Raw genomic sequence first — 23,836 nt, 5'->3', positions numbered from 1 at the left:
CAAAGAACAAAGTTTGTTTAGATCAGCAAAAAAACTAAAACTTCCCAGCGTTTTATGCAAATTTTAGTCACAGATCGCCGGGTTTCTGGAAATATTACTGGCCTTCGAAATACTTATGAAATTTAAAATGTATACCTCTAAATATCAAACTTTGATTTCTAACTCTAATTCATGAAAATGTGCTTCATAAGACATTTTATGCCTGGAGCCCTTACAGAAGTCAGAAATAAGACGAGAAATTCTTCAAGTCTCGTCCTGTGACTCACAGAATAAGGTTCACTATTGAAACCCTGAAGCACACTTTTCAGAAGGTAGCTAGAAGAACAGAAGTCCTTTATCACTTATAAGTAATTTCCTGTTACCTAAGCTTGAGACAGTTATCAATTAAGACACTTAACGATCAAGAGAAAGTAGAACTTCTTTTCACAATAAATAAATTCAGTAGACAAACTTCAAGGTTAATACGTTTATTTCAACGGGAGAATTCTGATTTTCGGAACATTTTTAAATATGGTAAGATAAGAGAGAGAGAGTGTGTGTGAGAAATATTCAATAAAAAATAGCTAACAACTAAAAAATGCCTTCCTGGCCGAATAAGAATCATACTAAATAACATCACATGGATCAATCTCGCAGCAGCCACATTCGGTAGCCGAAAAAAGTGACAATTTTATAGATATATGTAGGTTTAAAGGTTATCTTTTCTTACTGGTTAGTGTTCATACAAAGTACTCAAGGTGTCGTTTAAGACAAGGAACAGGATTTCCAGCCTGTGGGAGTTCAAAAATAGGAAACATTTTCTCCCCCAAAAAATTTCTAGTCGTCTTGTCGACCACTGTAAACTGCAAACCGGGCGTAGTCTCGGATCATTGTCATCTGGTTCCAGTAGTGATCGGTCCAGGTGGCATACATCCTATGGTACCGGTTGGTGGCATTTTTGGTGCGTTTGTTGGTTTTTGCTTTCACGCGGCCATGGGTGGATGAAGAAGCGGCCACCGATTCCGGGTTTTGTTCCAGTTCAGCCTCCCATTCGCGCGGGTCAACAAAGGAGCTGTTGGAAGATTCGCTGTCGTATTCGGACGAATAGGAACTAGCATCATCGGCTTCCGGATTGGCCGGCGGTAAGTCTTGATCACCAGCCATAGCTGGTGGTTGCAACTGTTGCTGCGAGGAGTCCGGTGAAGGTTGGTGTTCAAGGGAGTGATCATCCTGCTGGAAACGAATTCGTTTGGTCCTTTGATCCGGTTGGACGTGGACTTCTTCCTCCTCTTCTTCGTCGTGTTCGAAAACAGAACCATGGTTGGAGCCACATGTGTTTGAATTAAATTCGAATGTGATTTCGCCTCCTTCCATAGACGATGGTGGACGATTCTGAAGCCGCGAAGGATCCATGGTTATTCCACTGGGAACCACGTCTGGCACGGAGCCTTTGCGGGAATTGATGTCCCTTTCACTGAGTGGATCATCGTGAACCTCCAAACTACAACCGTCGATCGAGAATTGGAACGGTCGATGCTGATGATCGGCTTCAAGTTCCTTCTGTTCCATGATTTTGGCAAACAGAGCATCGTTATTTACTTCCAACGGCATACAATTCTGTTCGGCTGGGACAATCGGATCGGACAGATGACTTACCTCCGAGGAGGTATCCGATGTTGATGAACTCACTTGATGGGGCGGCGCGGCTCCTCGGATCTCATGAACCCGTGAATTCGGAGTCGTGAAGTTCGATCCGACTTCCACCTTTTTAGTCGCGTTTGAGCTAAACGAGCTGTCAGTCGTGTAGCATGACTCCGGCGTTGAACAACTGAGATCCGGTGATGGGGATTCCGGTTCCTTTACTTGCGGTACGATATCTTCCTCGTTGGCGTCTTCCAAATCGATTTGTTCCATGGCTGCGAGGAACATGGCATCCGTATCGATTGCACCGTTTTCAGCGGGTTTTTTGTCAGAAGAGTCCTAAAATGTCAAATAATAAATTAGGTATACTAACGCTCTTAATAAATTTTTAACAAGCTTACCTCAAACTCCAACTGTTCAATCGCTGCCAGGATCACTTCATCAACAGATTCCTGTGATTTAATATTTCCCAAAGATTTCTCAGCGTTCACCTCTTGTGATGTAGTCTCAGGCTCATCGAATGTGAGCTGGTTTATTGCTTCTGCAACTTTATGATCCACAGTGTCGATCTCATTTTTGTCTTGTTCAGTAAATTCCGACCGAACTTCTTCCATCGCAGCCATAAACATTTGATCAACGCTCTCGGAGCTAGTGGATTTCGGTTCTGCAACCGTGCTATCTGGAATGGTTTGTCTGGTTTCGTCCAGTTCTTCGGCAAGATTTGGTTTATCATTCGAACCTTTGTCTGCGCTGCCAATGGTTTCTTCAGGAAGCTTTTCACTAGTAGAATCCAAAATATTCGCTCCTTCAATTATATCCGGATTACTGAGGCATATTATCCTTTCGACCTCTTCCTCTTTGCCTTCGTCGTCAGATCCTGGTTTTTCGATTGCCTTTTTGTCGGCCATTTGTTCAATTGAATCAGCATCCGGTGTCGAGTCAACCGCTTTTATCTCATCAAGACTATCTGTCAGCATTTCATTGGACTTCCGGTCCAGCTCGGTTTTGGAATCAACTTCCTCTATCGCTTCCAGAAAAGCTCGATCAGCTCCAGAGTCTCGAATTTGCTGCTCTAATTTGGATGCGTACAACTTGCCATATTTATCGCCATATTCTTCAAAATTCCATATTTCTTCCACCTTTTCCGATGGTAAGTGATAAACGAACATATCGGTTCCACCGATGTCATTCAAGATTTTTCTGAATTTTTCCATATCTTTTCCCGATGAAATTAATGTGATGGCAATGGCTTGGGTGCCGAAGCGTCCACCGCGTCCAATGCGATGGAGATAAATGGAATTGTCTTTGGGAACATCCACATTGATGACCAGATTAACATTCTCTGCATCGATTCCCCGAGAGATGACATCCGTAGCCGTCAAAATTCGGCACCGGAACTCTCTCAAGTTTTCAACCGTTTTCAAACGAACGCGCTGTTCCATTCCACCGCGAATAACCTCCGTTGGCCAACCAGCTCGGTTCAAGTAGCTACCGTAGGTTTCTGCTTTGGTTTGGGTGTTTGCGAAAATCAAACATTGGCTGTAGGGAACTTTTTTCAATATCCGATTCAGCTCCTCAATTTTTCCCATCGTCTCTTTGATATTGTCCTTGGCTTCCGGGAGCTCCCGTACGAATTGTCTGATACCGTGCAAAATTGGAGCTTCCTTTTTTGGCGTCACCCCAATATACTTATCGTTCATGTATCGCAACAAATCTTTGTCCCGATTCTTATAGTATGTCGCACTGCATACGATAGTCTGTCTCTCCTTTGGCAAGGCCGTGATAATCTGATTTAATTCGGGCTTCAAAGTGCCCGATATGAGCGAATCGGCTTCGTCCAGCACCAGTAGCTTGATCATCCGGGTGTTCAGAACGTTAGTCTTGATCAGGTGATTAATCCTACCGGGAGTTCCCACGACCGTTGAACAACCTTGCAAATTTTTGCGATCCTGGCTGATGTCCATACCGCCGATGAAGCTGCGAGCCTTGAAGTTTGGCACCGAGTAGGCAATTTTGTTCAGTACCTTCTCGATCTGGACGGCAATCTCCCGGGTGGGAACCAGTATCAGCGCCTGCGGAAAGGTACAGTCCGGATTGTGGGTCTCGACGATCAGCACCGAGAATACCAACGTTTTCCCGGTGCCGGATTTGGCTTGGACCAGCAGATCTGCGGGGGACAAAGAGGAGAATGAAATGGGATTTAAAAACAGAGGTGCAATATAAAAGTACATTATGAGAAGGTAGATGTCACTTCAGGACTTGCACAGATAGACTCGGACGAAGTTCATGGAAATGCCCGACGAACTCACCGCCGTTCCAAACGTCGGCATGGGTTCGTGGTCTTTTTGGCAACCAAACTCTGTTGTTTGCATATTCATGCAGCTGTACGGTAGTGTGTGGCGGTGTCTGACAAATTGTTTAACCTTCTTTTCAGGGTCCACTTCAGCAATGCCTTCCCTTTTTTATCCGTCTTAATTTTATGCCCATTAAGAGGTTTTGAGCCTAAAGCCCTACAGTTCTTTAGTGAATATTATTTAATTTGTTCTCCGTTGTGTCAATTGTTGAAATAAAAATGAAATGCTTCTTTCAGTTTTGCTCCAATGAATTTTCTATACATTCTTAATTAATTTTAATTAAAAAATTGAAAGTCACAGTCACACAGATTACAATACCTCCCTGGAACTTGAAAAGGTAAAAATGGTTATGCTCGATTGGAACGACTTTTGACAGTTCGAATGGAACTCCGCGGTGACAGTCTGCCGCACTTTTATTTTAGGGCTTTATTTGAGCCCTCCAGATCTTGTAAAGCGAAATTAATGGAACTGAAAAGGTCTCACATCTCCCTATTAAAAAAAAGTATCTATGTTCATTTTTTCAGTATCTCAATTTATTTCTTTGCTTAAGTTTGAAAATTGAAAAAGTTTGAGATCTGCAATTTAAAAAATATAAACTTTTTCAAAAACTTTCTAAATGTAGATAGGTTAGGTGAGAAAAAAAGCTATCAAACCACTGCTACGTGAATTACTCTTGCATTTGTGTACATTTTGGAAAATATGGTCCGCAAAACGAGAAAAAAAGTAAGATCCTCTCAACTTACCCAGCCCAAGTCGCCCGAGCGGAATAGCACGTGCTTGGATCGGCGACGGATGGATGAACGAGTTCCGGGTCAGCCCCCGGACCAGCGCCTCCGACAGGAACATTTTGGCGAATTCCAGGCTCCGATCGCACTCAACATCCGAGCTCCGCTGACGGTTGTCGTCCAGATTGTGGCCGGCCATTCTGCGAACAATACTTGTAGTTTTGCGCGTTAGCAGTTTATTTCCGCTTGAAAAATCCGATTTTCTGTGTATCGAAAAATTGGAAAACGATGAATTTTCCCGATTCCGATTTCTACGGTCAACGTTTTGCGTCTGGTCTTTCACACTCGATGCACTGAAATGAGACGGCGAGAAAACAAAACGACCCGAAATTGAGCGGTTCGTTTCATTGCGAACTGGCTTTTACGATATTTTTGTCGATATATTTCAGGGGGATAGGAAAATCATGTTATAAAAAGTAGAATGTTGCAATTTTGCAAAAGAAATTAAAATATATTGAACAGTATGGATATCCAAAATCCCATATTGAAACTTCACAATTACAATCTTTTAAAAAAGTAGTTCTGAAATTCATTTGTTTTATTTTTATCTAATTTATTGAATCTTTTCTATTAATTTTGTTTAAACTTAGAAATATTAAAACGATTTGAAAAACTGACAGCTAGAAAACGATGGAAAGGAAAGAAACTGAAGTAGAAAAATGATCTATTTCATACCAAAAAGTGTTTTCCTTTCAAATTTGTGTTTTTTGGTAAAATATTTCATCCTCAATTGATCTGAACCGCTTCGATTTTGATATCGCTGACTAAGCTTTCAGCTGTGGTGATTCCAGCATTTGGCTTTTCCAGTACTGGAGAACTGACATCACTTTCAGTTGGTTCATGCTTAACCTCGGTAGCAATTCCTGAAGTTTCTTCGATTCTAGGCGTTCTACTGTCTTCTTTGGCCTCACTTTCTGCACCGGGTCGAATTTTACGTGGCCGACCTCTTTTACCTTTCAGAGGCACCAGCAAATCATCTTGGTTGGAATTTGAAGCCTTCAGTTTTTGTAGCTTCTTATTGACTCTAGGTTTTCTTTTGATTTGCTTCTTAATTGGCAGTTTGGAATCTAAAACTTCTGTTTGTTGTGATTTTTTGTTCACTCTAGGTTTTCTCTTTACTTGTTTTCTAATTTTCAGCTTAGAACCCTTTACAAGCTTAAGGGACTCCTCACTGACAAACTGCCTTAGATGGTGCTCAGGATTTTCAGCATGCCGCTTTTTGTGAATAGCAAAACTCTGGTTCGTTGCAAATGCCTTCTCGCAGATGGTACATTTGTATTCCAGCTCATTGAGATGGTTAGCTTCACGATGCGCTCGCAGTTCCTCGGGAAAATCGAACATAAGCGGGCAACACATGCAAAAGTAGCGACCATCTTTCATGTGCATTCCACTGATGTGCCTTTTAAGATTGCACTCTTGCGAAAATGTTTTGTCACATATTGAACACCTGGAAATTGGGAAGGATGTAGATTAATCCTAAGCTTAAAATAGGCAAAACCATAAGTACTTTGAGTGTTCTTCAGCCCGATGGGCGCGCATATGCTTTTGAAGTCTTGCGTAGGTGTGAAACTTTTTCGGACACGCAGTACAGTGCATCACACGCTCTCCATGCAGCAGCATGTGATTGGAAAATTTAGTAATCGCATGAAATACCTCACCACACGTTGAACAGGTAAGGGCTTTTCCGGCTTTTTCCTTGGGATAGGCTTCACTAGGATGACACTCCCGCATATGGCTAGACCGTTCGCTCCTTAGACTAAACTTTATCTCGCAAACTTTACACGAAAACCGCTTTTCCGCGTGAGTTAGCATGTGTCCTTGTAGATCTTTCTTTTGTGGAAAACTTTTGTCGCATATCTCACATACGAAAGGCCGATCTTTTGAGTGTACTTGTTTTATATGTTTCGTTAGATTTCCACTCTCAGTAAATTGTTTTCCTGAAAATTGGCATTATTCACAACGGTTTAAAGCCAACGAATATTTTAAATATTTACCACACTCTTCACATTCGAAATTTTTCTCGCCAGTATGAGTCCGCATGTGCCGCATCAGTTTCCAATTTTCTATAAACGTTTTACTACAAACTTCACATTCGCGAACGACTGCGTCATTATGCTTCTCGGCTTTATGTTTGTTCAAATCCCATGGCTAGAAAAAAAGATTTATTAATTTCTTTGAATAATGTTTTTTTAGACAAAATACCTTGAAGAAAACCTCGCTACACATATCACATGGTAACGGTTCCCCGTGGGTCTGTTTGTGCTGAAAATAATCTGCCCGTTTTCGGAACCGCTTTTTGCACAACTCACACTCGAAGGAGAGCTCTTTTTTAATGGAATCCAGCGTAACGATTGTTTTCTTCCGACCTCGCTGTTTTGGAACCGGCATTGGCTCCGCAACGTTTCTCAGCGAGTCCATGAGCGCAGCTTCGATAAAGTTCGTCTCAAACGAAGGCGTTGAAATCTTCGGAGGGTATGCTGAATAAGAGCGATTCAACGGTTAAGTATTAAGATGTTTATTTTAAGAGTTTTTAGATTAAACCTTTAATTTGATCGTTAAATATTCTCACCTACACTCTGAATGTGTCTCTTCGACTTAGCATGGCTAACGAGCGCTTGTCTCCCCATGTTACTCAGTGCGAATTCATATTCGCAGAACGAGCATGCTGCATAGTTTGGTTTGTTTTCCACCCGCTGGACCCAAACACTGAACGGATCATCGAGCGTCCACGAGTCTTGAAATACTGTCGCCATTTTTAATACTCTGTGATGTTTAAGATTAAAATAATTATCAATTGGTTAGTTAATTTAAGTCGTATAAAATTCGGAAAAGAATATTTACAAACTTATTAATTTGTACCTAAGTAAAAATAAGATAAAAATCCCTTAAGTATAATATGTTTGAATCGATGTGTGATGTTGATAAAGGGTGCATTACCCTTAGCAAGGGATAGGAAATCCACGATCATCAATTTCGATGATTGCAACCAGCCAGTTGCATGCCAGTTTCCTATCCCTGCCAAACATGAAGAGCATTTTAATTAACTTTAAAATCCCTTAAAATAGTTGAAAATGCTAAAGAATACATGATATATGAGATTGCTTACCACACTCTTCTTAAAACGAAACTTTTGCAGAACTTTCCAACAAATTAGCACAAGTTTATCTTCTTAAAAATAAAATAATTTTGTTTTCATCAACCTGAAGAAAACTTTCGCCGAACTTTCGAAACGTCAATCATTTTGATGATTTTTTTTCGTTTTCTTTCGCGTTTCCCTTCCAAGTTCGTTTAATTGCTACTGGTACCGCATGTTTTTGTTTTGATTTTCGTTCGCATTCTGTGCATGAGACGGGGCATGAAAAAGGACGAGGCAGCCAGGCCAGCTGCTGCGAGGACACACCTGAAGAAAAGGGAAGGAAAAAAAATACCAACCATCATCAGCCAGTGCCAGTGGCAAATGGAAATCGATTTATACGGAAGTGCGCGATTCCCCCGTTATATTGAGGATATCAAAAAAGGATTTTCACGGTTTGAATCGGTGATTTTCGAACTCGTTTTCTGGTAGAATCGTCGGGAAGTTGAGGAAAATGTGAAGTGATTGTGGAAGGTGAATTTGATCGAGCCTCAGTCGGAAGTTTGGCGGAAACGAAAATCTTTGCCGGATCGTGAGCCACCTTTCTGGGCAACTGTGGGAGGAGACATCGCGGAAAAAGGGCAAAATCGATTTTATGTTTTCCTTTGCGACCGGAGGCAATTTTCACACGATATTTATCATTGGAGTTGAATTTTTCACACTGCAGCTACCCGTTCGGATTGAATTTGTCCCATTGTCAGATACAGGAAGTTTATCTTAAGTGAAAAAAATGATCCGATCCTGTTTAGCGGACACAAGACAGCTCTGGACGCAGATCCAGCAGAAAGCACGGAAGTGAACCGATCGAATCGAAGAAAACGAAACTCCTTTAAAAATAGCTAAGAATAATCACTAGAGAGAGAAGATTTCAAATAGATGACCTCGACAATTCGAAACGGTTTCAGCGCTCCAGCTCATCATAAAGTAAGTCCTACCGTCATATTTACGCGGGGAGGGGTTGGTTTGTATTTTGTTTAGCGGCATCAATCACTTTTCATAGACAACACGCAACCGAGAGACCGCGAGAGGCGATCATTAATCTTGATTTTCTACTGCGGCTGTAGTACTGCCTATATATAATAACCTACCGGAAAGGAAACATATTCGATGGGTTCTATTTTCGGACAGATGAAAAATTGCGAACGTTTCTATGTTCGGCGATCCTTGGCATAAACAATTTACAGGAATTTGAGGAATTGAAAAATATTATTTATTTATTTACATAGTATTCCGTCTCACGACATAACTTGACGAACATAATTCCTAAAATTCACTCGGTCCATGGCAACCGTTCTCCAATTCCTGGGGCACCCCACGTTCGCCCGCTCGTCTTATTCCTACCGGATTCGTAGCGAACACCTCTTTTGCAGGACAGTCGTCCGGCATTCTCGCAACATGTCCCGCCCAGCGTATCCGGCCAGCTTTCACCACCTTCTGGATACTGGGTTCGCCGTAGAGTCGCGCGAGCTCGTGGTTCATCCTTCGCCTCCACACTCCGTTCTCCTGTACGCCGCCAAAGATGGTTTTTAACACTCGTCGCTCGAATACCCCGAGTGTACGCAGGTCCTCCTCGAGCAATATCCATGTCTCGTGCCCGTAGAGAACAACCGGTCTAATGAGCGTCGTATACAGGTTACACTTCGTGCGAGGGCTAAGTCTTCTTGATCGCAGTTGCTTGTGGAGTACATAGTAGGCACGACTTCCGCTGATAATTCGCCTCCGGATCTCACGGCTGGTGTCATTGTCTGCGGTCACCAGTGAGCCGAAATAGACAAAGTCTTCGACTATCTCCAGCTCGTCGCCGTCGATCGTGACCTTGTTATTACTGGACAAGCGGGTTCGGTCGGTCTCGGATCTGCAGGCCAGCATGTACTTCGTCTTGGAAGTATTAATCATCAACCTAATCCTTCCTGCTTCGCGTTTCAGTTTACGGTAGATCTCCTCCACCGCCGCTGATGATCTGCCGACTCTATCAATGTCATCGGCAAAACAGATATGTTGACTGGATCTGTTGAAAATCGTGCCCCGCATTTCGCCCACCGCTCGTCGAATAACACCTTCTAGCGCCACGTTGAACATCATGCAGGATAGACCATCACCTTGTCGAAGCCCCCTGCGCGATTAGAATGAACTCGACAATTCACCCGAAATCCGCACACAGCACTGCGTTCCATCCATCGTCGCCTTGATCAGTCTGATCAGCTTCCCGGAAAAGCCGTTCTCGTCCATGATTTTCCATAGCTCGTTACGGTCGATCTGGTCGTATGTGGCTTTAAAGTCGATAAATAGATGGTGCGTAGGGACTTGGTGTTCCCGGAATTTTTCGAGGATTTGCCGTAATGTGAATATCTGGTCCGTCGTTGACCGTCCCTCCATGAAGCCAGCCTGATGACTTCCACGAATCTGTTTGCTTGTGGCGTTAGGCGGCGGAGTAGGATTCGGGACAGCACTTTGAAGGCGGCATTGAGGACAGTGATCGCTCGGTAGTTCTCACAGTCCAATTTGTCGCCCTTCTTGTAGATGGGGCATATTACCCCCTCCTTCCACTCTTCCGGTAGCTGTTCTATGTCCCAGATCCGGACTATCAACCGGCGTAGGCAATCGGCCAACTTGTCCGGGCCCATTTTGATGAGTTCAGCTGCGATGTCATCCTTCCCAGCCGACTTGTTTCTATTCAGCTGGCGAATGACTTCCTTAACTTCACTCATCGTTGGGAGTGGCTCCTCTACGTCGTTGGCTACGCCGGCGATGTTCCTTCACTCACCGTCTTGATCTCCTGCATGTGCGCCGTTCAGGTGTTCATCGAAGTGCTGCTTCCACCTTTTGATCACCTCACGATTGTCCGTCAGGATGCCTCCGTCCTTATCCCGGCACATTTCGGCTTGCGGCACGAAGCCTTGCGGGATGCGTTGAGTTTCTGATAGAACTTTCGCGTTTCTTGGGAACGATGCAGCTGCTCTCGCTGCCTCTTCCGCTGTCGGTGGTGTTCCAGATTTCGACGGGTGCCTCTTTGCACTACTGCCGCCCGCGCGGCATTCTTTTCGTCCATCACCCTCCTACACTCCTCGTCGAACCAGTCGTTCCGTCGAGTTCGCTCCACATAACCGATGACGTTCTCCGCAGCACTGTTGATAGCTGTCTTGATGATATCCCAACAGTCCTCGAGAGGGGCTTCGTCAAGCTCGCCCTCTGCCAGCAGCGCTGCTTCGACCGATTGCGCGTAGTCTGCCGCGACCTCAGGTTGCTTCAGTCGTGCGATATTTAACCGAGGTGGGCGCCGGTTTCGTGTGTTGTTCACTACGGAGAGTTTTGGACGCATCTTCACCATCACCAGATAGTGATCTGACTCGATGTTGGCGCCTCGACAGGATCTCACGTCGATGATGTCCGAGAAGTGCCGTGTCAACTGACGTGTGTTGTTTGTTTAACTGATTGCTTTGATGTTCTTAATCCGCATCAACGAATTTAGTCCTTTCAGCATGCTTTGATAGTACCGATTGCCCTAAAGAGCTTTTTCGATTACAACAGAAACGGAAATTCACCTTTTTTTTGACAAAGAAGTCGGGGTCGCAGCACAATATGCATATATTTTTTCAAGATCAAAATACTGTGCAGTTCGGTGAAATCCCGGCTTAAAAGGCTATTTTTCAAAAATGTTCTATAGTGGTATGCGAGTCCTATTACCTTATAGTCATTGTATTACCAACCCTTTTTTTTATGCTATCATTTTTTCAATTGTTTTTTACTCCTTTTAGACAAGATTTTTTGTGATCATGATGCGACTCAACCTGAAGGTGCTGCTAATATGTCTGTGCTTCGCGGTATTCTTGATCACGTTCACCATGTGGACAAACTGCGGGGGTGATCTGCCCTTTGCCCGAGGCCTGGTACCCAAGTGGAACCGTCGCTACGAAGGAGGTGAGCATTTTAAATCATCTTTTATTTAAAAAGAAGTTTTTTGTGATTGTCATTATTTTTTTTCAAAATTTCAGCAGAGAATCCTCAGGAGCTGACGGAAGAGATCGATTGTGTTATCAATCAGGAATTCACAATCGGTTGCCGCAGGGAGGGCGATGAAGTCTATCTGCCGTTCGCCTTTCTGAGCAAATATTTTGAGGTTTACGGATCGCTCAACACCGTGGATGGTGTGAAACGATTCGACTGGTCTCATAGCTACGGAAAGGTGAATAACCCTAAGGGCACCTACGATCCCAAAGGAATATTCATGTACTTCGAGAACTACAATGTGGAGATGCGGGACCGGGTCAAGTGTATTAGCGCCAATGAAGGGGTCCCGATTTCGACGCAGTGGGAAAGTCAGGGTTATTTCTACGCTACGCAGATTGCTCAGTTTGGATTGTCGCACTATAGCAAGAACTTGACGGAACCGGAACCACGGCGAAAGGTGGTTGAAGATGGGGACAAAGCATTGGCAGAATGGCGTGTTCCTAAGAACAGCTCGCTGAGCAGAGCTTATGTGAAGGAAAAGGACTCGATGGTTACCCACTTTTCGACCGGGAAGCACTTTGATAGTGCCATAACGTTACCAATGGATCACGTGTTGGATTTGGTGCTGAGTGTTAATATTCTGCTGAGACCAAACTCGAGTTTCACGGTAACATTGCAGAATCGAGAAACACAAAAGCTGTACAATGTAATTTACATCTTGGCGGATCTGATGATAAGCGTTCAGGATGACAATATTTACTATGGGCTGGGATCGAATAGTACGTCTGTATGGCGTAGATTATCGAGAGATTTGTTTGTCGATCTACAGAAGGGTTTGCCCCAATACATCAACACAGAGAAGCGACGCAAAATGCGTCGAACCGAGCTAAAAGTTGTTGAAATTTCGTTTCTCGGAAACGGAAGCTTTGATAATCTAACGCTATCGACTAGCGAACATATACATCACTTCTACGATGCTGCAGAGTGGTTGATAAGGCATCAGGACCAAAGCACTGGAGGCTGGCCGATTCCGGTGCGACGGAAGTTGGGAGCTGGTTTCGGAGAACTTTCTCGAGGCTGGTATTCGGCCATGTCTCAGGGGCATGCCATTTCACTACTAGCCCGAGCTTACTATCACTCTCATGGAGATCGGCGGTATTTGAAGGCCGCACTGGACGGGCTGAAGTTGTTCCGGATACCTTCCTATCAGGGTGGAGTGCTGGCCACTTTCCTGGGCAAGTACGCCTGGTACGAAGAATACCCGACGACGCCGCCCTCGTTTGTGCTGAATGGATTCATCTATTCGCTGCTGGGGTTGTACGATCTAAACTCAACAGCTCCAGCTAACCATTCGCACGAAGCAGCCGCACTCTTCGAGCAGGGCATGCTTTCGCTGAAGAAGATGCTGCTGCTGTTCGATACAGGGTCTGGAACAAGCTACGATTTGAGGCACTTCACATTGGGTGAGTTTGGCTTGTGCAATGAAATTTAACTTTATTCTACTTCTGAAACGTTTTTGCTAAAACACAAACATATTTTTCAGGTATTGCGCCTAATCTAGCTCGATGGGACTACCATGCGACACACGTCAATCAGCTTTTGTTGCTGGCCACGATCGATTCCGATCCGATCATCTATCAAACGGCGGAGCGGTGGAAGAACTACATGCTTGGTAAAAGGGCCCAACATAATTAAAAAACCCCAAACAGCCCACGGGTATTTGTGGGAACCCTTCGTAAGCATAATGTACATGTAACATAAGAAAATATCAAAACAAATGGTAGAAACAAACAAATGCACTTACACAGATCATGTAAACCATATACAGAGAAAATTGCTCTTCCTCTTCCTCCTTGTAATGCCTTAACACGATACTGACAAATTAAAAAGTAATATAATCGAAGATTTAGTACACAACAAAAAAAAAAAAAAAAAGATTAAGATCTTGAAACTTTTTGATACTGAAGCAAAAAAAATCTAAAGCAAAAACATACACGCAGGAAAGCTTGTTTTGAGAAAGGTTCTTCCCGAGGCTATCATCGAAAAGAACCAGGACCATTGCCACTGTGTTTGTCTAGTGAGAGACCACACACACGTACCCCCGGGACACTTAACTAGTAGAGAGCAAATTGAACATTGCATTGGTAATCATCACACATGAAAAATAGCACCTTTGTGAGAATCACGGATTAGAGAGGTCTCTGGAGCTGGAGACGTACCATGTATGATGTTGCAGGCTAGATTTTAGGTAGAGTTCTAATAATATAAGGAACTGGTAGTATTTCTGAATGAAGAGGTAAAATTATAGAATGGAAAACGTATTAGTTGTAGAACAGAGAAAAACGATAGAAATTGTGATGGTTAGTTGTAGAAACGAATGGGTTTTCAAGTTAAAAAAAGAAGCGAATACATTAGGTTGTACATAACGAAAAGGAAAAAATGCAGCAGTAACATAATAAGTTGTATGTACGTACAGGATTGCGTTTAGGAAACGAAATGTTGTAAATGGAAGTGATTCGTTAGAAAAAATTTCAAGCTTTACGAGATTCATCTTTCTTGCCGGTCTAGAGACGCTTTTTGTTGAATAATTTGATAAGTTCTTGAACTATTTTCAATGTAATTATCCGTAGGATTAATGCAAGGAATTTTGTTTCTTTCACTCGTGTTTAGACATTCAAGAATATGTTCTTATTGGCTGAAATAAGCTATTCTATTTGCGTTCGTTCAAATGTTTTATTTCATTTGAATTCAGTATTGATAGTTGTTAAAAAACGGGTCAATAGAGAGCGTTGAGAGAAGAAGAAAAAAAAGTGTGAAAGTTATTATTTTTCGATTGTTTTTTGTCTCTATTTTTAAATCCAATTCAGTTTGAAATGTGTTTTCCAATCTAATATCTATCTTGAAGTTTATTGATGACTTCGTCACACGACCTGTTTTTCAGTAGATATTTTTTTATTCTAGTTACGTTATTGCTTACAGTTTTTAGTACTTTGAATGTTCTTAGATACTTAATTTTTAAACAAAGATAATTTTCTAAAAATTCTTTTAATTAGTTTTTTTATTTATTTTTGGAAAACAAAAAAAAATTCATAATAATCGACAAACCTGATTTATATATCTCACTCGGTGTAAAATTAACTACAAAAGACTGTTATCTTATCTATGAATAAGATTTTTTGGTGAACAATGTTAAACGAAAGTAAAACTAAAATTTCGGTGACTAAACCAGCTTAAACAATCAATTGAATTACAAGTAAAATAAAGCTCGATTTCAGTTTAACTGATTAGTCGTGAAGAAAAAAACTTTAATTTATAAAAATTCTATCTTAGAGAGGAAAACAAAAAACTATCGGTTTGAGTTGACTGTAGCACGTTGTAAAAAGACAATAATCGAGATAATGCAAGAGAAATGTAGAAAAGTATTCGAACTAACCCCTCCCCCTCCCTTTTCTATCCGCACTTTGTAGAAAAAAAAGAAAACAAAAAGTTTTTCAAAGGTAACGTAAAATTGGAACTGATTTCTAGCAGACTGCGTTCGAGTGTTATCGTTCGTTTCTTAGAGCGTTCGTATAGTAAAAAGTATCGATCTGGTTGAGTGCTTATTAGAAGTAGGTTTCGAAAGATTTCTCGAGAACGAACTGGCACAAACTGACACAAATTAAAATAAAACATGTAACAAATTAGACACGATAATACACACAACATACACGTAGTTTCCCACGATAGCAAATACATATTTGACTACTGATTGTACAAATTAATGAACAAGATAACAAAATAATAAACCTACAAAGAATAGACCATTTAAAGAGTAGATAATTGTAACTGAAGCTATGTTTTAAATTTTTTAAAGAAATGTATCGTATAAAATAGCAAAAATCGACAGTACATCACTTCCCAAATCTACAATTACATAAAACAGAACTTAAGTAAACACAACAAACAAGTTCCTTCACCGTAATTGGAGTAGAATAGTTAAAGTTTGATACACGATCCTCAGTTCGATTGATTGTTTTACCACTTTTTCGTTGTGTTTCTTAGAAATGCATTGCAGTTTTAAAGCACCAAAATAAAAGATATCATTTGCAATTTTTTTTTGTATCGAGCAGAATACGAAAATTAGCAACACTTAGTGACAGTTTCAAAACTACAAAACAAAACCGAACTATCATATATTTAAAACTCCGAAGTCGACACATTCAAAGTACAGAAAACCGCTACCTATAAAATTAATTAAATAAACCATTGGCGAATGGCGAAAACAAGTTTTCATTATAAGTAACCCTAAAGCCCATTAGCTAAACGGAAAAAGCACATTAATTAAAGCTAAATCAGTAAAACAATAAAAAAAAGGAGAACGACAGCAAACAGTGAATCAAACGTTCAAATACACCACATATATGCAAGTAAAATATTGAAAAAAAAGAAACACAAACGACTACAACATTAACCCTGCTCTAATGAATGTCAATAGGGGAAATTAAAAATTTAAAAAACATCAAACTGAAAAGAAGAAGATTTAAATAAATTGAAAAATGATTTGGAATCTATCGACTTACTGATATCCGAACAACTTTTCCTTATTCTCGATTGTTAATTTGAAATTTGAACCACAACTTGTTACCCTAATCTGAAATCCAAATCCTAGAAACAATAGATTAAGGAATCTGAATATGAAATCTGTATTAAAAAATCTAAATCTGTAATCTGGATTCTAAAATCTGAAACTGAAGACTAAATAGCTGAATCTGAAATTTGAATCTGGAATCAGGAATCTGAATTTGAAATCTGAATCTGAATCAGTCTTCTGAAAACTGGAATCTGAAATCTGAATCTGAAATCTGAATCTGAATCTGAAATCTGAATATGAATTCTGAATCTGAAATCTGCATCTGAAATCTGAATCTGAAATCTGAATCTGAAATCTGAATCTGAAATCTGAAATCTGAATCTGAAATCTGAATCTGAAATCTGAAATCTGAATCTGAAATCTGAATCTGAAATCTGAATCTGAAATCTGAATCTGAAATCTGAATCTGAAATCTGAATCTGAAATCTGAATCTGAAATCTGAATCTGAAATCTGAATCTGAAATCTGAATCTGAAATCTGAATCTGAAATCTGAATCTGAAATCTGAATCTGAAATCTGAATCTGAAATCTGAATCTGAAATCTGAATCTGAAATCTGAATCTGAAATCTGAATCTGAAATCTGAATCTGAAATCTGAATCTGAAATCTGAATCTGAAATCTGAATCTGAAATCTGAATCTGAAATCTGAATCTGAAATCTGAATCTGAAATCTGAATCTGAAATCTGAATCTGAAATCTGAATCTGAAATCTTTTTTTTTTTTTTTTTTTTTTGTGGCGTTTAAATAGCTGTGAGAAGCTGACGCTGAAAAGGAAATGTGGGTAGAGGGGTCAGGGAAATAAAAGTTTAGAGTAGGCAGCTTAGAATAGTAAGCGATCTTGAGACGTTGGCTATACCATCTTGCACTTCCTTAAGTCCACTTCGGAGGAATATGAACTTAAAGCAGAACAAGATAGTGAACTAACCCCTCATGATACCAGTTGGAGGAAATACGTTGGCGGTTTGAGACAGGTCGCTTAATTAATCCCAACGAAACTAACTACAGTATTTATATATAATTTGAAACAATAAAATAAAATAGAACGCTCTCACCATGTTATAGAACACTGTTATAGGTGTTCATTAAATCCTTGGGATTCGAAGCCATCTTAGGGGTCCAATGTTGAGAGGATATGGCTTGAAGGCTCGTTCGTCATCATCAGAAGGTCACATGCAAATAAATAAAAAAAAAGAAAAAAAAAAGAAAAAAAAAGAGAAAAAAAGAAAAGAAAAATAGGATATTAGTTCATTTTATCTATCAATATATAATATGAAGCCTAGCTCAAACCAGTAATAATCTAGCTTTAATATCTTGATCGATATCGTCTACTTATCAAAAGAACTGGAAATGCACAATGCTGTTCTTCTAAAACCTAATCACTTATTCTGGTCAGCCTCTTTGACAAACTATGCTAAGTCTACATAGGGGTTCTATTTTAATATATATCGTGTGCCTATTTAAAATGCCCGAAATCAGTGATTTGGACAACCTACTCATTGTTATTGTTCAAAACCGTACATTCTATTATATACTTCCATAGGAAATCTGAATCTGAAATCTGAATCTGAAATCTGAATCTGAAATCTGAATCAGAAATCTGAATTTGAAATCTGAATTTGAAATCTGAATCTGAAATCTGAATCTGAAATCTGAATCTGAAATCTGAATCTGAAATCTGAATCTGAATCTGAAATCTGAATCTGAAATCTGAATCTGAAATCTGAATCTGAAATCTGAATCTGAAATCTGAATCTGAAATCTGAATCTGAAATCTGAATCTGAAATCTGAATCTGAAATCTGAATCTGAAATCTGAATCTGAAATCTGAATCTGAAATCTGAATCTGAAATCTGAATCTGAAATCTGAATCTGAAATCTGAATCTGAAATCTGAATCTGAAATCTGAATCTGAAATCTGAATCTGAAATCTGAATCTGAAATCTGAATCTGAAATCTGAATCTGAAATCTGAATCTGAAATCTGAATCTGAAATCTGAATCTGAAATCTGAATCTGAAATCTGAATCTGAGATCTAAAATCTGAAATCTGAATCTGAAATTTGAATCTAAAATCTGAATCTGAAATCTGAATCTAAAATCTGAATTTTAAATCTGAATCTGAAGTCTGAAATCAGAATTTGGAATTTGAATCTGAAATCAGATTTTTAAATCTAGAATCTGAAATCAGAATCACTAATCTGAATCTGAATTTTTAAATGAAATTTTAACTACTTTACTCTACTTCTGAATTGAAAATCTAAAATTTGAATCTTAATCGGAAATCTGAATCTGAAATTTTGATTCTGAAAAATCTGAAACCTGAATCCATGAATCTGAAATCTGAATTTTAGTTCTTACTTCTGAAAACCGAAATATCATGTGATGATTTTTATGGTTCCAAGAATTTAAATTCGCTGTTTGAATGTAATTGCTTTGTTATCGAGCATTTGTAACATATCTCAAGTGAATTGCTTTGATTCAATTAAGAAGATTTTCTTGAGCCCAAAGATTTACCTCAATAATATCGACAGGAAACATAAAATCGTGATTTTAATCTCCTTCTCTCTCTTACAGGCCCATTTTCACCTCATTGACAGTGCGCAGCTCATAAAAAACTGCACTTTTGCAATCGCAACCATCATTATTTTAGCCGGAGACCGCAGATGCTCAAATTGATTCCTCATTAAAATGCGACCATCATCAAGCAGCAGCCCCATTAGGACGAGAGTGTGGTCCAACAGGTGATTTCAGAACGTTCATTAGGACACTTAATCTCATGAAAACCATTAATACGGTATAGGGTGTTGTTACCGGAAGTTGATTGCGGGAGAATATTTCCTATATTATTTTACGGAATGTAGATAAATGACATCTTTAGGTGTCCCTACCTTACCTCTGGAGAGCTAGAAAAGCACCTTTCAAATTTATAAACGGGAGAAAAAATAGATACTTTATTAGTTGGATTAAGAGTCACTCACGTCGCTAATCCTGGCCTGGCCAGTTCTACGCGCTAGTTAACATTCCTTGCTTCCTGTTGACTGCGGTCGAACGGTTTGACCGATGGCATCGTAAGTTTGCGCTAAAGTGTGGTCAATAAGTTAGCGATTTTTATGAGAGACTCGCGTGTGCCGGTTTGGAGCCTTTCATGAGATGCTTTTTTTCCCATCATCGTCGTTATCCGCGAGTGGGTAACCGAACCGCGTGGGTTAACACCGTTATCGGGGCATTAGCTATGATGAGCGCGATTTTATGAGCGTTTCATCCGTTTAATTTACCGATCATATCTCAAATTGATCTTTGATAGCGAAGCGGTGCGGTTTTAGAAGCGTTTTTCCGAGTATTGATAAGGTTGTGAATCATAAATTTTTGCAACGGTTTAACTTAGAAGCCTTTCCCTCAAGTCGAAATTTTTCCCTCATGTCGAGTGTGAAATAACTGAATACCTAAATATATTTGGTTACAGAATTTTCGACATTCAAGAAAGAAATGATGAGTAAAGATCTCAAATTATTCCCCTCCGGTACCCAGCTTTTGATCGAGAATCTACTACTGATATTTATTCCCTTGTTTTCAGTATAGTACTCGCTTGTTAATCGGACGCTGTTGGGTCCGAAGGGTGCGCCCAACTACCGAAAACGCCGGAAACGCTCGGTATTTTTTCTCATGAAGTATGTCCGTACCGTTTGAGGATTAACCTGTATGTTTTCAAAATTCTTCAGGCTGTCATCTAGTTTCGGGGCACTGATTTTAGGATTCTGACTGATTTCCATGACAATGATGCGATGGTGACGATCCGTAAGCTTCAGTTTGCGGCCTCTTCCTGGAGTAGTCTTAAAGTTCTGAAGGACATACTGAACTGACGATCGTGGCCGTTTTACTATACTTGCAATTTCGGACAAGCTTTTACCGTCATTCTTCAGGTCAACAATCAGTTTCCGGATGTCAACGGGAATTTTTTTGAGAGGAGCAGACATTTTCCTGTTAATTTAATCCACAAATAGTTGAAATCTACTAATTTATGCTAATTACCGTTCATTTTAGCGTATTTATCGCTCAGACCACTAGAAATTGTGTTTGCTGAGATTCAACTCACGTTTCTGCGTTTGACAGACTGACACATAACTGTTTTCTTGACTAAAATTTGACAAAGGCCTCAGTGTACGGACAATTTTTTGACGTCGATTTTGGGACTTTCTATACAAAATTATTTGAATTATTTTTAAGGTTTCATTCATAAACATTTTTAATACTGATCTACGAAAAGGACTAGTTTCTGCAGCGAATGATGTAATTGTAGTATTTTTATTGACTGAAAAAGTGCACTTTTTGATTGTTTGGATTTCAAGGTACGTGCTGTACGGACAATTTTTTTGATACAGTGTATGTGCTTAGCACCGAGAACAACTGACCAATCAGAGTTGATTGAAGTTTTTTTAAATCCTTATTTTGTCTATATCTTTAACACTTTTCCTCAAAAATCATCCCACTAACAGGAATCTTTTTGAACGCCCACATAGCCAAATTGCTATTGCCTGTCATCTAAGGTAAAAAAATAAATTACTTAAAAAAAATAAAAAAAAAGTTAAAAAACAGAACAAACGAGCAACAAAATAATTAGTGGGTATAATTTTGTTAAATATTTTTTATTTCTGTCTTTTTATCATTTTCGCCAATTTGTAATTTTTTCTTGTCGTTAATTTCTTCATATTTGTAATTTTTTTAAAGTTTTTCTTTTGTGTCACTTTTTCGTTTCTATAAGTTTTAAGCACTTTTGTCATTTTCTGACATTTTGGTTTGTTTGAATTTTTGTCATTTTTTTAATTTTTATTTAATTTTCCTCATATACTTTTTGATGTTAGTCGTTTTTGTCGTTTTGATCTTTTTTTGTTTCATTTTGGTTGTTTTTATTTTTTTTTGTACTTTTGTCATTTTTCACATTTTTGTAATTTTCGTTTAACTTCCATTTTGTCAGTTCTATATTTTTAATGAATTTTTATCTATGTTATCATTTTTGCAATTTACATTATTTTTTTAATGACAAATAAATTATATTTATTCCAGCCAGTTTTGCTATTTTTGACAAACATATTTTTTCTTTCATTGCTATCATATGAATAATCATAATTTAAGCCTTCTTTCATTTGTGTTACTTTGGTTGTTTTTGTTAATTTTTTTTTGTAACTTCTGTAAATTTTAAATGTTAATGACAGTACAAAATTTATATCATTACTAGCTGACCTGGTATGCTTTGCTACACCTTTCAAAAATAATTGAAATTTTCAAAATTAAATTGTTTTGTGAGTATGATTTAAAATCAAATTCCAACATAAATCAAAAGTCACCGCTATGGAATGAGAGATGCAGCGCTGAAGTTTCAAATTGCAATACAAAGATGACATGAATTGATTTTCAGAAACTCTCTTAATTTGTTTTCAAGCTTTGAAATTTTAAATCTGTTTTTATAAGCTTCAAAAGTCCTTTAATTATGCGGGAAAGGCTCACGACTCAACGCCACATATGGCTCCATTTTGTTTATAAGAGTTTTCGAGGTAGGTATGTCAAATAAAATATGAATTAAACCTGTCTCTTCCTTCCCGACTTCGCCCTGAAATGGAAGGGTCTCAAATTATTCATGCGCAAACAACCTATCTTATAAAATATGATCTCATTGCTTGATATGTTCCCGATTTATGCCAAAAAACTGGAAAGCCCACCTCTCCTTCCCATCTTCCATTGCTGGAATGAAGTCGGGGTCTCTAATATAATCATACCCAAAAACCCCCTCATATGAGGCTCTCAGAGCCAAAGGGGTATGACAAAATGATCGATTTTGAGTTAAGATGCCAAACCATTCTTCCCATTTCAAACTATATTTGATGATTTTTTCGGATTTTTATAATTTTTTAACATTATTTTACATTTGATAGAAAAATACAAATTCTCGAAAAATATATGGAAAATGGCCAAACACATCAATTTAAAAGCGTGTTTTCTCGCAATAAGCTTTTATGCACTTATATCCCTTTTGGCTCAGAGGGCCTTTATATAAAATTTGATCCCATTGGTTGATAAGTTTTAAGCTTAAGAACAAAATTTATATGGAACCCCTTCCTTTTTTACCCTCTTGCAGTGTGGAGCAAAACGTAAGGATCTATAACAATCGTAGAAACATATCTCTTACTTAAATACCTTCCATTTGCTGGTTTCGTCATCATAAATTGAGAACTTATGCTAAAAAAACTTTTCTGGGCCATTCTCCCCTCGTCGTATGATCCTACTCACTGGAAGAAGAGTGGTGTCTCAAATAATCATAGAACCATATCAACATAATTTCCCATGTCAAATTTTGTCTATTCGTTAGATAAATTCTCGGGTTGTGCAAATAAAATGTATGGAAGCTCTCCTCCTCCCTTCCTATATCGTCAATTCAATGCTCCTACTGCAAGAAAGGAATGGTTTCTGTTTGGGCGGACCATTTCGGATGGGTAAAAGATAGATGTTTTCTTGTCGACGGGTAAAAACGAAAGAGATCGTTCCTTTTATTTCTATTTAAAATTACAGTTTTTGGCGCTTAAACATTCATACAAATACAAAAAACCAATAACGAGCTGGCAACATTTGGAATTCAAATTTGTGGCAAACGGTACGAGGGGTTTTGATAATATTACTAATAACTCAAATCAAGGTGACCAATACGATCGAGATCGATCATACCGGCCACCTTAAACTACTGTTTAAATAATGGTAACCCTAGCGTAAGCTATAAACAAATAATGATCAAAACACAAACGAAAAAATTGCAGCAGGAACGATGTCAACATCTTCATCCATCGGGGACATGGCTCACACAAAACGTTTTGGACAAAGATGTTGCTTTGGAATTGGTAGGTACTAGATCGTGTTGTATCCAAGACAAGCTAATCTTATTTAAGCGTGTCCGCTCGTGCTAACGCTCAGCCGAACTAAACAAACAACCGAATGAAAACAATAGCTCTGGAAAAGCATAAATAAACTAGCAACTGGAAGAGCTGGTCTCTTTTAGTTCTGGCTTCAAACTAAGTTATACGCGTTTTTAATTATATCCGAAATCTAGTGTTAAAACATAAAAGTGGCGACGATGATGAAAGTGTTGTGTATATTGGCGATAAGTTTAGTGGCCAATTGTTTGAAAAGAAGGAAAAAAGTTTATCAGGTGAATAATTTTGCCGGTATTTGCCACCTATCCGATTGGTGAATGGTTCGCCCCAGGTCACCGGAAAAGTTCGGTGTTAAGACAAATGAAGGGTACGGAAAATTTCGTCCCAATAGTTTCGGTGATTTCCGACATCGTTATCATCAGTTAAGGAGGACAAATGTCCGCGCATA

At 39.3% G+C, this 23,836-nt stretch overlaps 3 protein-coding genes across 4 annotated transcripts; 1 reads left to right on the top strand and 2 right to left on the bottom strand.

Moving 5' to 3' along the window:
* Positions 1 to 451: 451 nt before the first annotated feature.
* LOC129751606 (uncharacterized) lies at positions 452 to 5,042 on the bottom strand. Its single transcript, XM_055747204.1, has 3 exons — positions 4,718 to 5,042; positions 2,022 to 3,787; positions 452 to 1,959 (listed from the first exon to the last, which is right to left on the bottom strand). Exons 1-3 carry the CDS (start codon positions 4,896 to 4,898, stop codon positions 817 to 819), a joined length of 3,090 nt encoding a protein of 1,029 aa, XP_055603179.1. The 5' UTR covers positions 4,899 to 5,042; the 3' UTR covers positions 452 to 816.
* Positions 5,043 to 5,372: 330 nt separating this feature from the next.
* On the bottom strand, positions 5,373 to 7,997 carry LOC129755976 (zinc finger protein ZFP2-like). The gene is made up of 6 exons (XM_055752713.1): positions 7,866 to 7,997; positions 7,329 to 7,522; positions 6,962 to 7,236; positions 6,754 to 6,907; positions 6,267 to 6,696; positions 5,373 to 6,206 (listed from the first exon to the last, which is right to left on the bottom strand). The coding sequence occupies exons 2-6, from the start codon at positions 7,510 to 7,512 to the stop codon at positions 5,486 to 5,488; spliced, it is 1,764 nt and encodes a 587-aa protein (XP_055608688.1). The 5' UTR covers positions 7,513 to 7,522; positions 7,866 to 7,997; the 3' UTR covers positions 5,373 to 5,485.
* A 207-nt stretch (positions 7,998 to 8,204) lies between these two features.
* Positions 8,205 to 16,379, top strand: LOC129756108 (D-glucuronyl C5-epimerase B). 2 transcript variants are annotated; one of them, XM_055752866.1, is made up of 4 exons: positions 8,205 to 8,816; positions 11,648 to 11,810; positions 11,888 to 13,303; positions 13,384 to 16,379. In XM_055752866.1, the coding sequence occupies exons 1-4, from the start codon at positions 8,769 to 8,771 to the stop codon at positions 13,533 to 13,535; spliced, it is 1,779 nt and encodes a 592-aa protein (XP_055608841.1). In that variant the 5' UTR covers positions 8,205 to 8,768; the 3' UTR covers positions 13,536 to 16,379. The 2 variants fall into 2 exon arrangements, with proteins under 2 accessions (XP_055608841.1, XP_055608840.1); XM_055752865.1 differs by having other exon boundaries at positions 11,885 to 13,303.
* The last annotated feature ends 7,457 nt before the right edge of the window (positions 16,380 to 23,836 follow it).

The sequence above is a fragment of the Uranotaenia lowii genome, chromosome 3, assembly GCF_029784155.1.
Source record: "Uranotaenia lowii strain MFRU-FL chromosome 3, ASM2978415v1, whole genome shotgun sequence".
Taxonomy (NCBI): domain Eukaryota; kingdom Metazoa; phylum Arthropoda; class Insecta; order Diptera; family Culicidae; genus Uranotaenia; species Uranotaenia lowii.
This window is presented reverse-complemented; position numbering and strand designations above follow the sequence as displayed.